Below are 16,631 nucleotides of genomic sequence, written 5' to 3'. Positions count from 1 at the left end.
TTTGCGGGTGGTCTCCATTAGACATTCCACGTTAGGCTGGCTCTGGTGTTTGGTTCCTGTCTTCTGTTCCCCATGAGAATTTGAAAATTAAACTGATATTAATTAAATGTTAATAAATTTATGTACTGCAAATTCCCTTAAGATGAAAGCTTGCTTCAATATTCCACTTAACCTCAGCTTCATTTTTAATGTCACTTCATTTAAATGTCACTTCAGTTTTAATTTGAGTATTACTTCATGTACTGGAAAAATCTCAGTCTTTTCCTCCTGTGTGTCTACTTTACTCTCACTCACACTGCTATCACATTCACAATACTTGTGGTACCAGATGTGGGGGGGGGTTCCCCCACCTAAGCAATTCTCTGTGACACCAGCTGGATGTCCTACAATTTAACTCAATTCTGACACTATCTCCCTGGAGATAGCATCAGATCCTACAGGTTAAGGGTCCAATCCTACAAGACTGCTCCACCCTCCACTTCATTTGTTAAAGTGGCTCAGAGAACTCAGGGAAACACTTACGTTTACCATGATAAAGGGTAGAAATGAACAGCCAGATGAACTGGCTAATAGGGGGAGGTCTGAGGGAAGGTCCAGAGCACAGGGCTTTTGTCCCTATGGAGCTGCGGTGCATCACACTCCAGGTGTCAGTATGTTCACTCACCTGGAGGCTCCTGGAACCCCGTTTCATTGGGATTTGTATGGAGGTCTCCTCACGTAGGCATGATCAATCATTAACTCCACTTACAGCCCCTCTTCCTTCTCTGGAGAATGAGGGTGGGGCTGAAAATTCCAAGCTTCTAATCATGCCTTGGACCAGCCCCCATCCAGGAGCCCATCCAGAGTCACCTCATTAGGAACCAAAGATGCTCCTAGTGCTTTTATCACTTAGGAGTTTACAAGGATTTTAAGAGCCCTGTGTCAGGGACAGGGTCAAAGACCAAATATTAGAACAGGAGACTCTCCTAGTTTTCCTATCACATAGGATTTACATGGGTTTTATGAGCTCTGTGCCTGGAGCTGGGGGCAGAGACCAGTGTATATTTTCTATTATCTCATATTTAATTTCTTAACAGACACTGATCTATTTGTTTTCAAAACCATTTTATCCAGAAACTTTAATTGTTTTAAGAGAAATATCAGTCAAGGACCCAACCCTGCCCTATTTCCTTCTGCTCATTTATGTTGAAAAACTAAGTCACTCCAGGAGACCAGAAATCTCTAATGAAATGTTTTGTTATTGTTGTTTTGTTTTGTTTTTTTAATTCTGAGGCACGAGGAGGAAAATGGAAGGGTTAAAAAAAAGATTAGGATAAAAAAAAAAAAAGGAAAAGAAGAAATAAATAAGCAAAGCCTTTTAAAATATTTCTGAGTCTCTACCTGATGCCATTGGTAAAGCTCTCTTGATCCAGGAATTCACAAAATGTTCTCCCTGAAGAAAATTAAAATTCAAGTTACCATACAAACTATTGTATATAAAATAAATAAACTACAAGGATAAACTGTGCAGCATAGGGAACATAGCCAATTCTTTATAATAACTAGAAATGGAGTATAACCTTTAAAAATTGTGAATCACTGTGTTATACACCTGAAACTGATATAATATTGTACATCAACTATATCTCAATTAAAAGAAAACTCAACTTATCACTGTTTGACTTGGAGAATACAACTACCTTTGTATAAAAATTAAAAGAACTTCCTCCTTCACCCCCTGCCCCAAAATGAAGAGCTTCATTGGATTGAGTGGCAGGGTTGTTAGAGAATCCTTCAATTACTATTTATATCCATGTTGGAATTTTTAAAATGCAGATTAAATGAAAAAAATTATGAATAATTATTTATACTCAACAGAAAGATTTCTTGGGGTCAGGTCACTTTTTCTAGAGATGTAGCTCAAAAGCTGAGTTATATTTAGATATCACAGAGGTACTTTGACTAGTGAGGAAGACAAGATACAGGAAGGAAACTGGATTCAGAGGGTGGTTAGATATTGAGCAATTGTTCCTTCTCTGATAACTGTACCCAGATTTCTTTCTGAGGTAACACTCCTCCCCCACTTTCAAGCAGTCATATTCTCTGCAGGGTTCTCATCTGAGTCATGTTACCCAACAAATGCCCTTCCACCCCGTTTATTTTTTTGTTTTTGTTTTTTTGCATAAACCAATTTAAGTTGGGTTTTCCATCACCTGCCACTAGGGAAGCCTTACTGATGGAGCATAGAGTAACCAGCTCTGAGGCCCATAGTGGGCAGTCATGCAGTGGTCCGAATGTCTCAGGCAGGCACTCAGATGCGGGCAGCCAAGGGAACCCAAGGGAGGTGGCCTCGGTCAAAGAGGGGAAGACACTCAGGAAGGCAGACAGATAATCGAAGGCAGCCCTGGAAAAAATTCCAAGGGCTCTAGTTTAGCAAGAGAATCTAAATTTCTTCACTCTGCTTCATGAGAGGCAGGGGAAGAAAATAGGGAAAGAAGAAAGAAAAAGAGCCCATGACAAAAGAGGAATGCCACCCCCTTCTCATTCAGATATTAGTAGGTAATCAAAAGCCAAATTAAAAAAAATCTCTTGTTATAAATTACCGTGACGCCAACAAATCCCTTGTAGCTTTGAATATACTGGATGATTTCCTCTGAGGTTTTCTTACATTGAAGAAATTCACATCTATAATTAATAAACAGAATTAAAATTTACCCCAATACTGTGAGAAAAATGTCCTATACTTCCTAATTGCAGTGATGGTTACACCATGAACATTTGTTAAAACTTATTGCATTGTATATTTTAAACTGCTCAATTTTATTTTGATAAAACTGTCAAAAATTTACCCCCAAACTTATGAGAATTATCATTATTCTCATTATTATTTCCATGAATGACAACATGTGTAATAATTTAAAATTAAATCTTCAGATTATCTTTTCTCTTGAAATAAAATATAATACAATCAAAGAGACTGATTTACAATAATATATAGAATGGAGTTTTTTTGTTTGTTAAATTAAACTATGGTGACTAAATCTAGTTCCTCTGGTTATATGAAAGTTATTGGCAGTAAGAACAAATAATAGTAAGTTTCATCTCCTGAACACAATACATCACTACTCCTTAAAAAGAAAATGGAAATTAATAAGTTGAGTTTTTTAAAAAGAGCATATTGAATACATTAAAGAAACACAATCCTTTCCTCAAAAGAGAAGCAAGTTTTAAGTTAACTTTTAAAAAATCCCTCTCATTCAAATTTAAGTTTCCTCTCTAGCGGTGTTATATTAACAAGGGGCTGGGAGTCACGTCCAGAATGTCAGTTCCAGTTCTGCCACTAATGCGGAAGTGATCCATCTTGCCTCTGTTCTCTCGTAGTCCCTCAATGAGAAAATGAACTCCATCGGATGATTCATACATTCTCAGCAGCTGAGGTCCCATTTTTGGGTATACAGATCTCTCCAAAGAGTGCCCTAAATCTGTATATAACCTACCAAGCTCATGAGGGATGGGCCTGTGCCCTCCCCACATGCTTCATGTGGACTGAGAAAGCACTCAACATGTACTACTTACTTTCTTTAAAAATTACAACAAAATCAGCATATTTTATTAATTTACAGTTGTTTAGTACATTAGTTGAGTACTACATTTTAGAAAGTATAGGTGTATACAGTTTATAAAAACAGCAGCAAAGCCATACTATCAAATTGACATCCAAACAGCTAAGGTTAGATTCTGAGTTCTAATTTCAGCTCTGAAATGTATTGGCTAACCATGTGCTTATGATGACAGACAGACGAAAGGTGGAACAGGCACCTTCTGAGACAGGTGCCCAAGAGCCATGACTATGGAGCCAAGGCTGGTACTCACGTGGTACATACCCATGTGGTAAACTGTCAACACTAAGCATACTGGTGTCTATTCTGATTGGTCGAAGAACCAGAATGACATTCAAACTATATAACAAGCTGGCTTCACGCATCCCTAAAATTGTCTCATCTGCTTGTCAGGAAGGACTCCCCTCCTTTTTTTCCTTCCCTCTCCTCCTCTTCCTTCTCTCCTCCTCTGTTCCCTTCCTTTCCCACCCCCCCTTTTTTTTTTCAACAAGCAAAAGTAAAACTCATTTATTTCTTAAAATTTAAAAAGATAGAAATGAACAAAGTAAAATGTGGAAATCCTTCTCCACTTCATCTCCTGACAGACCCAAACCCAACCGAAAGACATCTATTGTTTGGTCTGTATCTCTTCATAATTTTTTCTGTATGTATTTCAAACAAGTCCATATATAGGTTGAGTCATTTTAAACATTTTTCAAGGCTCACACTACACATTATTTTACATATTGCTTTTTTCCCTTGTCATAGACATCCTTTCATTTCTGTAGGCATGGCTGTCTCTGTGCAAGGTGATTTATAAACATAAATAACAGCCCAGTTGTTTTATGGTTGACCTATGATCCAACCAACAACTTCTTTGCATGTAATAGATGTATGATAAATATTTGTTAAAGAAATAGAACATGAGCCAAAGAACACTGCTAGATCCAAATATTAGGTTATAGGAAATACAGCAAGTAGAAAACATGTTAAATGACACCACAGGAACAGATTCAGCCAAACCTAGAGTGTAGGGAATTTTACAGGACAAACTACATGTCTCCTTTAACAACTAAGCGACAAGAAAAACACAGGGGAGAAGAAAATCTGTAAGTTAAAAATCTTAAGCTATATCAACTAAATTCAAGGTATGGACCTTGTTTGGAACCTGATTCAAATCAACTAATGGTAAAGAGAGAGGGAGGGAGGTGGGGAGATAAGAACATTTGAACACCGACTCAGATATTTGATGTTATGAGGAATTACTGTTAATCCTTTTTAGGAGAGAGAATGATACTGTGGTTGTTTTTTAAAAAAATATTCTGTTTTAAAGTTATATACTAACGTATCAACCAGTGACATTATATGATATCTGAGATTTGCTTTAAAATTATCTGGTTATTATTCTTTCTGGGGAAAAGTTGGGCAAGTGATGAATGAAATAAGATTTGGCCTTGTAAGTGTTTATATACCGTTCTCTATTTTAGTATGACATTTTCCATAATGAAAGTTTTAAAAATGGCTAAAAGAAGGAATCTGTACTTGGTAGATATGTAGAAAATACTAGTAAATAGAACAATAAAAATAATTAAAATACACTTTATTTTCTAAGCAGGGAACTCAAGGCCATTGAAATAATCAAAACTCTTACTGACCTTTTTTTAAGCAGGATTTCTCAGAGAAACTTAAAAAAATTTTAATTGAAGTATAGTTGATTTACAATGTTGTGTTTGCAAAGAAGATGTGGTATGTATATACAATGGAATATTACTCAGCCATAAAAACAATGAAATAATGCCATTTACAGCAATATGGATGGACCCAGAGATTATCATACCAAGTAAGTAAGTCAGACAGATAGACATTGTGTGGTATCTCTTATTTGTGATTTAAAATGATACAAATGAACTTATTTACAAGACAGAAATGGTCTGAGTTTTTGAAATAAAATCTTTTCATTTGCTATATATTCAGCAGTACATGAAACCATTTGTAATAATGTTTTAAACATTGTTTTACCTTCCAACTTCCTTTCTATACCATATTACATTATTCCTATGCAAATTATTTATAATGGCAGATTCTGAAACTTATACTTGGCAAAACAAGTATTTTGGATGATAAAACAACATTCGGGAAACTGTTTTAAAATTATGTAATTAAAAATTTCCACAATGTAAATCAGGGTTTTCTTGCTTGAATAAATTCTGGAGTGTTCTAGTTTAGGATAGGGAAAGATCAAAACTGAAGTTTCTGCTCTGGCAAGGTGAATTTGTTTGTCTTAAAAAAATAACTACAAGCAAAAAATATTTATCTACTTACTTGGGGAACCACTTGGCATGTTCCTTCCAGGGATCATCATCTTCTTCCCAGTTTCCCAAACATCCACCACAGGAAAAGCACCGTACAGTGTCACGCTTACCTACGCATGAAGGAAAACACTTAGCTTGCCCAGTAACAGCACCACAGGATGGTCCAGATCTCTGGAAGCTGGCTGCTCTGGGCATGAATGAGACGTGCTCCATCACGTCTGCCCACTCACACTGTCATCCGGCTGAATCCCCATCTACAGCCCCACTGCCCTAAGTGACCATTTTCCAAAACTAAGACTCCACCCCTCAGCCGTAGCCACACTTCACACTCAGAACTCTAAGCTGTTTAACTCAATATGCTCTCCCTAAGGAGTGAGGAATCAGAGAGACCCCCACACTCATGAAGTGAAGCACAGTTAGAAGACCTACGCTGTAGTTTTGTTATGAAATTTCTGGAAACTTAGGCACATTTCTTAAACTCTGAGGCTCAATGAACTCAACTGTGAAACAGGGGGAAAGGGCAAGTTTGTTGATTTAGTATTAGTGCTTAATCCATGCCTAGCATCAGGTAGTACTCAGTAAATGATAGCTGTTATTCGATCTGTCGTAACATTTAAGGCATGGCTAGGACAATTCAAAGAATGTGCAATGTTCTGAAATGCAATTTGCCCTATACATTAGAGTCAGCCTTAAGGTTAAAAAAACAAACAAAAAACCTTTTAAATATTGCAGCAATTAAAAGAATCAAACAATCATTTAAGAGCAGCAAAAGGAAGATGGGAAAGAAGGAGACTGGGGTCAGGCTGACCTCCCTGTTTATTTTCAGGGCCTTAAGAATCCAGTCAGTATTATTTTAGGCCCAAATTTTTTTAAAGTCACTTTCTTAATTTATATATTTGGGGCAAATTAACACACTGCTAAACAAAATAAAACTCAAGTAAAAATACTGAAGTTGAATTTTAATAAAATAGACCTTATACCTAATATAGCACATTGACCAAGAGAGGAAAGATTTACAAAATATTCCAACTGAAATATGGACCCTAAAGTTAAAACTCCAGTGCAATAGTTCAGAAAATGATTTCACATCACCTGTAAAGACAAAGCCAGCAGCTGAGAGCTTCCTTGGGGATGTCCCTTGGGCATAAAATGGCCAGTTCTTGAAGGATTCCAGTCTGGCCTTCTCTTCTTGGTACCTTGCTTTGTCGTCCCCCCTCAGCTTGTTCTCTGGATTCTTTACTCTTATATCATACTTGGCAATGTTACCAACATCTTTGCCCAAAAGAAATTCACAATCTGGACGTAATTTCTTGTGGTCTTCCATGGGGAGTCTCCGGAGGCTGGTACCAAAGAGGATTAAGCTGCAGCAGAAGCACTGAACCCCAGATTTTACACCAGTGAAATAAAACCCAGCCGCTGCCATCTCCTGGGGTGTCCACGAGCTGTAGGACTCATAGGTCACAAAAGTCTTTAACCTTTTTGCTTCACTGCGCATTTGTGAATTAAAGCCCTTCTGCATTTTTTCTCGGTCTTTCTGCTCCCCTTTTTCTATTTCCTTGGCAAGCTGAGACGCATCTATGCCTAGAAGAGCAGAGAGCTCCTGCAGCAAAGCATAATCAAACTGGGAAATCCTCTCATCAGACGCTTTCTCCTGGGCTGCCATTTTCTGAAAAGGGAAAGGTAAGGTTGATGAACATCGCGACCTGGTTTACTGGTCCTGAGATTTGTTTCAACCCTTTTATTCTTCCTGGTTTCTTTCTTCTGAATAATCTTGATCTTCTGCTCATCACTTAGCCCAATTCAGAGCAAATAAGCTAGTAGGTCTGTGACAACCTCTCTCTCTCTCTCTCCATCCCACCCTCCCAACAGGTCACACACAGAGTCCAAGCAGTTGGAGGCCCCCTTATCACAGCATCAATCATCATTTAATTTAAAGGCATAAAATAGGGGATACCTATCTCATCATATAACACCCTCAACATTTCAGGAATCTCCAAGGTATTCCGTTTAATACCTACAGGAGGAGTTGGATAGTTCCACTCTAGGTTTGTTTTCAGTGTCCCACCTTGATCTAGCTCAGCTGATTTGGAATTTTCCCATCTACCCACATTTCTGCAAAGGTTGCAGCTAAATGAAGATCTTGATTAAGCCCAAGCATGACCTTCCTCCGGCAATGCCTAAAACAAGACAGAGCTCCTTTGTCGCTCATGTGTTGAGCCCACTTCGGTTGCTTGGGAAGCTCTTTCAAGCCACAAGGTTACTTAACTTTTTGACTGCAAAGCTCCTTCCTTTCCGTTGTCTCTGGATGCCCTCTCCCTGTAGAGTCACGTTAGTGGTTATCTGTCCGATGCAGGTCACTTTCCAACCCAAAGAAGTATCTGCCCAACTCTCCCTCTGGCATAATGTTCCTTCCCTTTATGGAAGGACGTAGTGGGCTTGGCAGCCTAGAGCTCTTTCTGAATTACTTTCATTTTTGCCAAAGCAGCCAAAACCATGAGAAGTGGGAGAAAGATTTAGAACCACTGATACTAGGCTGAGTGCTGAGGCCTTCCTGGTTTGCCTCCCTATTCTTTACTGACATACCCCTCCCCGTCCGAATTTCTGTTTTAATCCATTCAGCTGTTTCCTCTGGCTCTCCATCTACACCTGTCAATTCCACGGCTGTGCTCTCCCTCCCATAAATAATTATAGTCCTTGAGGATATTCAAACCAGGAAGGCCACAGCAGCTAGCCTAGCATCAGTGGTTCTAGACCTTTCTCCCAAGCAAAGTCTTAGCTGGTATTTAAATTATAAAGTCCAAAATGTTTCAGTGATCCCATTCACAGTATCACCTTCACTCATTACCCAGGGATGCATAATTGAAAACTCACAGGGCTCTACCTAGTGTACTTACTTCAGACTTTCATTAAGGTAAAGGATATGAAACAAAAAATAAAAACAAAAACCCGGCCAATGTCAGAGAGGTCTCAGAGTCCAGGCCCAGTTGCACAGGATGTGCTCCACTAAAGTGGGAAAGCACACTCTCATCTGAGGAGGGGTCTTGTAGGCCCCTCTGGTCACATGCCCAAACTAGGATGCAAGACCAGTCTCAAAAACAGCAACAAGTTGGTACCACCATGACAGCAGGCCTCCCTGGAGAGAAATAAGCACAGGGTAGCCACAGACCAGCTGGAATCAATCTGCACTTCTACACCCAAGTTCAGGGGTCACTTTTGCTGGTCCCAAGGCCATTTCTGGGGAGGAGAGAAGACCTCCAAGGCCCTCTCCAGGCTTCCTGCTCTGTCAGTAAGTGCTAAGAGCAGCAGTGAGGCTGCTGTCTCGGGGACAGGATTTAAACCCAAGTCTCTGTGACCCCAGGGCCTGTCCTCTTGCCTCCGAAGAGAGAAAAGCAGCAAGAGTAAGATAAATAAGAGAGCCTAAGTCTAGGTGTGGAAGAAAAACTGCTTTGCCAGAGACGGTAATTTACTCACCTAGAGGTTTATCCCGAGTTCCAGTCAAATGGAAGGAGAAGATGTAGTGCTAAGTACAAATGCTCTGCCCTTGAACAGGAAGCAGTGAGAACATACCTAAGGAACTAATACTCAAAACAAGTTGCAGTCTATTGAGAAATCACCAGTAAAGGCTCTCGGGTGCTGAGTCAGTAGGGCCTAATCAGGAACCGAAAGGACTAACAAGACGGACCAAGTCCCACAACAAGTATTTTATTCTAAACAGTTTAAGCTGGGTGAACGTTTAGGGTGCTAAGTCTGATTTCTTTGGTGGCAGTTACTATCCTTCTGGTTTCTTTTAGGATTTTCTCTTTTATCCTTGGCTTATAAAATTTCGAAGTTACTGCGTCTTGGTGTGGGTCTTTCTGCTGTCATCGGATTCGGAGGACTTTTTCAAGCTGAACACGTGAGCCTCCCATCAGCCCTGGGAGATGACCACCTACGATTTCTCTGGTGATTTCCTACTGCCGGGTATTGTCACTCTTCCTGACATTCCCATTATTCAGATGGGAACTGACCACCGAAGTCCTTACCTTCTTTTCCCTCATATATTCTGTCAGGACCTTTGCTCTACTTCCTAGGAGACTTCCTCTTTACCTTCCAACTTTCCGACAGTCATTCTCAATTTTAGCAGTTATACCTGCAGTTTCCCACAGCTCTTTCTTGTTATCTGTTTCTTGTTTTCATGGGATCTGTTTTTTATTTTTTTTAACCAATGCAATCTTCTTGAATCTCTCCGAGGATACTGTCAAATGACAAAACTACAACTTAATAATGAGCTTGCTGTCCTTCAGTCAAGGGAATATGACCCATAGATGGAGGGAACACAGTGCCTCCCAGGCTTGGGGGTGGGAGGGTGGGCAAGAGCTGGTTTTATAGAGAAGAGGCAATGGGGAACTGGTGTGATTGGCTAGGAGGCCAGGGATTTCATTGTTAGGCCAGCAGGTCCTGTTTTCCAGGGTCGGGCAAACTAGCCAAAGCTGAGTTGGGGGATCGTGACTGCTGTGTTAGGTTTCTTTGACAGGTGTTGCTCCTAAGTGTAGGCTAACTTGGGTTTAGATTTGTGACTTGGGCCAGGCCACCGAGGCAGCCCCCTGATATCCGGTGGGGCCCAATATACAAATTAACTTTATCAGTACTCATACTGTCGCCTGAATTATGTTTCCTCCAAAGCTAATGACCATTTACTTTTGTGTTTATTTTTCACATTATCAGCTTTCCTCAAATGTATGTGAGCCTTGGTTTTCAACTCATATTTGAGAACTAGGCAATTTAAAAACTGATTGATCAAAATTATGGTTCAAAAATCTGATTAAAAACCACATGAGTGGGTGGAGGGAGATAGCTCAGTGGTAGAGTGCACGCTTAGCATGCACGAGGTCCTGGGCTCAGTACTTTCACTACAAAATAAATAAAAGAACTTAAAAAAAATAAAAAAGAAACAAACAAAAGGAGCCACATGAGGGTCACTTAAACCTAAGCCCTTAATTTATGGAGAACAGGTTGGGGAGCCAAGATTCACCAGGGAGAAGCCCTGAATGTCAGAGAAACATCTCAGAAAATGATTTTAAGTTAGCGGTAAAGAAAGAGCTAGCAGTTGAACGCTCACTTGGGATGTCCCTTAAGCATAAAATGGTCGGTTCTTGAAAGATTCTTTGTTTGGGGGTGCCCAGGGCCCACACTAGCTCCTTTAAATCAGCTGAAACAGCTTATTCCTTTTTTTAAAAAAAAACAGACTCCACCAATTTTTTTTGCCTTAGGGTTAACACCTGAGTTAAATAATCTGGCATTGAGGCTGGGGGAGCCCACTGTCTCACGCAGAGACTTTAGCCCCTTGATTGTCAGTCCTTCCCATCATTCCTGCCCTCCTTACCTGGCCTTGAGTCCCTGGCTGCTCCAGCTTCTGTTATCAGGTACATGGTCCCCCAGGGATTAGATGTGTATTCAGGTTGTGGGGTCCTCTGGCCTGCTTCATTGGTTCCTGCTATTCCATTTGAGTTTCCACCTTTCAAAAATTTGTTAAAATATTCTGTATGCTCATGGTCCCCTCGTGCTTTCTTAATATTTCTAGTTTAAAAATCACTTCAATAACCATGTGTAATGATTACCAATAATAAGAACTAACATTTGTTCAGAGCCTACTACTTGCCAGGCACAGTTCTAAGCACTTGAGACATGTCCATTTAGTCCCTTTAACAGTCCCAACGAAGTAGGTATTATCTCCACTTTATAGTTGAGGAAACTCAGGCACACAGGTGTTCAGATTAACCAGACAGTGTGGTGACAGAATCTGCACTTGTAACCACTGTGTTAGGCAGCCATAAAGTCTAGGTTTTAAGGAAAGGAAAACCCAGGTGTCCCAGAAAGTTCATGCCCTCCTCCTTTTGGTAGTTTGGCCAGTTGCTGAGTTAGCAAGCTTCTGGCTGTTACCAGCAGCGTCAGCATGTGAACTCCTCTGGCCAAGCTCTGGTCCAGTAAGGCCATTACGCAGCTAAGAAGCAATTATTGTTAATTAGTTGACCAGTTATTGACTGGCCCCTCCTAGCATTTGTATGAACACATACAACATTGCAGGGGCAGTGTTGTTTTAAAGCACTGTCCACGGTACATCCAGCTGCTCATGGACCTAAAAAAATTCTTTTTATAGGAGGTCAGGGAAACTTCTCTACACTGTCGACCCTCTTGACTGTAAATTTTTCCCCAATCAACCTTACTTTTCACCTATGGTATTGTTATGCACATGTGTCCAATACACATTACATTTTAGTAGCATCTTGTAGATTTTGTTGCCCTTCTGAATTGGATTTTTAAAAATATTCTATTTTCTAAATGTTTATTGATGATGTGTAGAACTCTCCTGGTCTATTTTTTTTCTTTTTTTTTTTTTTCCCCACCCCCATCTCCTAAGAACTAGTTCTCTGCCAGGAAGCCTTCATAGACCCCCTCTGGCACTCAGCTGGTCTTGCTTCAAAAGACCAAGGGAGAGAGTGGTATAATCAATGCCCAACAAATGTTTATTGAATTAATTTCTCTCAAAACACTGCGCCAGATTCCCCAAATATGATAGAACAAAATGTGAAACCTCTCTACCTCAGTTACATCCATCATTATGCAAAAATTCACTGGTCTCATACATTCACGTCCAAAGAATAAACTCACTTAAAACTGGTGGGGAGGGTATAGCTCAGTGGTAGAGGGCGTGCTCAGCATGCACAAGGTCCTGGGTTTCAATCCCCAGTACCTCCATTCGAAAATATAATTAATTAATTAATTAATTACTCCCCCCAGGAAAAAAAACAAAAAAATTTTTTAAAAAGAATAAAACAACCTAAAAAAAAATTGAACACACATTGAATCACTCTCATGTCTACCTCAGCAGTTCACAGAGCTATCAACTACTCACTCCTGATTCTACCAAACTCCTTGTCTAGAAATCTCTCCACACTTGACTCCAAAGCCTGTTTTCATTATGTGTATAACTCTTTCCTGGTCTGTTCTTCACTTTTCTAAGCCCAATCAACTGCTCTGCCTGATGCCTGTTTCCTTCCCTTTTCCCCCACTAAGTTCCAGAAGCCATTTTGTCCAAACTACACAGAAGTGACTATGAAATGAGATCTTCCTGGGACTTGAAGTGCAATTTCTCTAAGAGAAAACTGAAAACAAATCCAGTAGGAGCCAATCTTCTATGGAAAAAGACAATCTGGCTACAAAGTAACTCAAACCTAACAAAAGCTACTTACTGTCACTCCTTCAGAAGAGGACTATCCTTACCACCAGTCTCCAAGCCCATCCCCAAAATCCAAGTAGAGCATCCCCTGTACCATGCCTGCTGGTTCTCAAGTCTGAAAGTCCCCTGAGGGCAGGGACTGGGTCTGTCTGGTCCACCACAGCATCCCTAGAGGCTGGTACTATGGGTGGCAGATAAGCGACCCTGAATAACTACCTGCTGAATGAACAAACAAGGAATGTAAGAGTCAGGTTACCCAAAAAACAAACAAACAAAGAAATAAAACAAAAAAATAAAAACAAAACAAAAACAAGTCCAGAGCTTTATCAGGGTGTACTGGAGCTGGATGAGAGAAAGTACAAAAAAACCTTGCAGCTTAGACGACCGGGAGTCTCTGGTGATCACAAAGGCTGCAGCGTCTTTATTCCCAGATTCTGTCCATGCTGGGGTCTGGGTTTGGGGATTTTCAGAACTCCTCTCCTTAAAGTTTTCAAGACCTTGGCTATAAGGAGGAAGTCCACTCCAGGGCAACTGATCACTCTAGCAGATAAAGCAAGGGTGCTCCCAGGTCTGAACACAGCACTCAGCCAACAAATTTAACAATAAAGCAATAGAACAGAACACAATTCCTGAATCTCAGCCCGAAAGTGAGGAAGAACAAAGCGCAGGGAAGAGAAATAAAAGTAGAGTATGTGGGTAAGGAGGGCAGAGGCCAGGCTTTATTGAAATCTAGCCAGGCACCTAGTTAGCAGTTCACATGCAATCCTCCCACCAAGCCAGAGGTGGAAAGTATTACCATCCCCATTTGATGACTAACTGAATCGTAGTGAGATACCACCTGCCCCGAGCACACAGCTAGGAAGGGGCAGCGCTGGGACCGATCTGACTCCAGGCTACCCAACTCTTGTAAGCTGCACCAACTATTCTGCTCTGAGGCCTTAAAGCAGGACCGAGGGGGTGTCGTTCATTTATCCAAATAACGAACACTTACTGAGCACCTACTGGGTACGTGCCAAGGCCTGGTGCCAGGCGCTGTTGGGCGGATGAAGGGCAGAGGACTGAGGGGTCGGGGGACAGAACGCAACGTCAACCACGAGACTACGGAGCTCGGAGCCTCGGCGCCCGCGGGGCAGAAGGGATGCTAGGGTGCGGCAGAGGAAGGAAAGGGAAGGCGCGGCATGGGAGGAGAGAGCGGAGCCGGGGTGCGCGAGGCGCAGGGCCCGCGGGAGGTGTCGGCGGAGCCCAGGAGTGGTGGGCGGCAACTGCTTCCCCGCGGACGGACGGCTTCTGCCAGGCAGGCAGCCTGGCGCTTCGTGTGCTGAGGCATCCGGCCTCGGCCACCGGCACGGGCGAGACGGGGGCCGGGAAGTGGGCGAGACGAGCAGCGCAACCCTGAGGAGCGGGAAGAGATGCCCGGAGGCGGCGAGAGCGGCGGCTGGGAGGCCGAGGGCGGGGCGTCGGCCCGGCGGGGCCGGAGGAGGCGGGGATGGACTCCGGGTCGCGGGGGCTGCCGGGAGCCCGTTCCCTGGGCGACGGGGCCCGCGCAGCCGGGCCAGAGCGGCAGAGCCTCAAGAGCCCGTCTATTTTTAATATACGACTGTAAATCCTCGTGGATTTTCACGGTAGATATTTGTATTATCTGAATATTATAATACTTTTGTCTTTTATGTCATTTCATTTTCTTGTTGAATTGATTATATTAATAGAATGTTGCTTAATAGCAGTGAATAGATACCCTATCTTATTCTTGATTTTAGTCATTTGCAGATGTTTAGTGGATCCCTTTATCATTGAAAGAGCTTCCCTTTTACCCCTAGTGACATGGAAAACTTCTGCATGGTCTTAATTGGAAAAAGGTACAAGTATCACCTTTGTATAGCAAGAAGGGGGAAAAAAATCCCCAAAGGAAGAGAAATCTTGGGTAGCCAAAACAAACACAAATGTCCACCACACAATCTGAACAGAGGATTTGACGTTTTGAGTCAAATTTTCAATGACTTATCAACCAAAACATACATACACACAGAGAACAGTATTTAAAATTTTAGCCATTCTAGGTCATAGGTGTGTATCTTGTGGCTTTAATTTAATGGCCTATTGGCTATTCGTGTATCTTCTTTGGTAAAGCGATCAAATCTTTAGCCCATTTTTAAACTGGGTTGTTGTTTAGTAGAAGGAGGATTCTGGGATGGTGCTCGCCAACACCACTGTCCTCGGGGTGGAGTGAGCTCCCCCAAATGGCTGCCAGCAGCATCTCTGTCCCCAGGGAGTGATTGCAGCAGATTCGAGGGGTCATGGCCACATCTGTGAGGGACAGCCAGTGACATCATGGCTGGCTGTTATCCGTGGAATATATTCTTGTCACATGAGGATCAGCACAAAACCCTATTTTTCTACCAGGCGTCTGGGACCCTTATTTCTCAGCCATGGTCCCTACTTCTGACTGCATGAATGTGGTCAGAGCATTACCAGAAAACTGATAAGCCTACATGGGACAGAGCCATGCTTCCTTCCCTGAGCTACAAGCCAAGGCCACAGCCAGATGCCAGAGTGTGTATGTATATTTGAACAGTCACCTGGATCTGATAAAGAAACCTCAGCCTGCAGGCTTCCTCACTGTTGATTTACGTGTTTGGCCAGATTTCCATGGCAACCGCTCTCCTTTAGCAGATCTGATACTAAACAGCATGGTCACTGGATTGAACAGTGTCTCAGGACCTTGATGATCCCGCCGTTCTCCACCTGACCACAGCTGCAGCCTTTGCGTTCAGGACTCGCTTCAGTACAGAGGCCATGGAGGCCGGGTGCTCTGTCAGCACTCTTCCTGTGTGGGGACCTGAGCAAGAATCCCCCTTCTGTGCAAACATGTGCAGACATTATTGGCAGGCCCGTGGTCCTGTCACAAGAGGTGAAGTCTGTCCTTGTGGGTGCTGCTCATCTCAGAGCCTATGCCTCAAGGGATGTCACTTCTGTACAGGAGGCCATGCAACAATGAGCGAAGCTGGGAAAATTGTTTCCCAGATGTAAGGATAAAAGATACTATATGACAAGAAATATAAAATATTCCTGAAGTTGGCTGAACACAAGAAAGAGTATGCAGCAATCAAGAAAGGGGACCTAACAGAGTATGCAGGTGCTGATGCCAGGTTTCATGTCATTGCATCAGGGACCTCTGTCATTTCACCATATATTCAGGACCCTTAGGCATCATTTCATCATTTCTGTATTGTCTTTTAATAAAAGAAAACTGAGACATGTGCAAAGAGGAGAATAAAAATAAGATTAATTGGGTTGTTTACCTTTTTATTATTGAATTGCAAGAATTTTTATATATTTTGGATACCAGTCCTTTGTTAGATGATTGCATTGAAACATATTCTCTCAGTCTGTGAACTGTCTTTTTGTTTCTTATTGGTATCTTCTGAAGCTAGATGTTTTAAATTTTGATAAAGTCTGATTTTAATTTTTTCTTTTATGATAGGTGCTTTTTGTGTCCTAAGAAATCACTGTCTACTCATAAAGTTA

At 41.7% G+C, this 16,631-nt stretch overlaps 1 protein-coding gene and 1 pseudogene across 5 annotated transcripts in view; one reads left to right on the top strand and one right to left on the bottom strand.

The window, feature by feature from the left end:
* NAIP (NLR family apoptosis inhibitory protein) overlaps nt 1-14,547 on the bottom strand; it is a 39,895-nt gene extending 25,348 nt beyond the window's left edge. Inside the window, exons 1-6 of one of the 5 annotated variants that reach the window (XM_032473811.1) lie at nt 11,253-14,547; nt 9,913-10,124; nt 6,983-7,556; nt 5,901-6,000; nt 2,583-2,664; nt 1,381-1,432 (exon numbers count right to left, since the gene is read on the bottom strand). In XM_032473811.1, coding sequence (XP_032329702.1) covers nt 1,381-1,432; nt 2,583-2,664; nt 5,901-6,000; nt 6,983-7,556; nt 9,913-9,927 — 823 coding nt within the window. In that variant the 5' untranslated portion in view covers nt 9,928-10,124; nt 11,253-14,547. Of the gene's footprint in view, nt 1-1,380; nt 1,433-2,582; nt 2,665-5,900; nt 6,001-6,982; nt 7,557-9,361; nt 9,431-9,912 lie in introns of all 5 variants that reach the window. The other 4 variants (XM_032473824.1, XM_032473820.1, XM_032473838.1 and 1 more) reach the window with 4 other exon arrangements.
* Nucleotides 14,516-16,377, top strand: LOC116659969 (annotated as a pseudogene).
* The last annotated feature ends 254 nt before the right edge of the window (nt 16,378-16,631 follow it).

The sequence above is a fragment of the Camelus ferus genome, chromosome 3 (assembly GCF_009834535.1).
Source record: "Camelus ferus isolate YT-003-E chromosome 3, BCGSAC_Cfer_1.0, whole genome shotgun sequence".
Classification (NCBI taxonomy): domain Eukaryota; kingdom Metazoa; phylum Chordata; class Mammalia; order Artiodactyla; family Camelidae; genus Camelus; species Camelus ferus.
The sequence above is the reverse complement of the archived record's forward strand: the minus strand, read 5'-3'. Positions and strand labels throughout refer to the sequence as shown.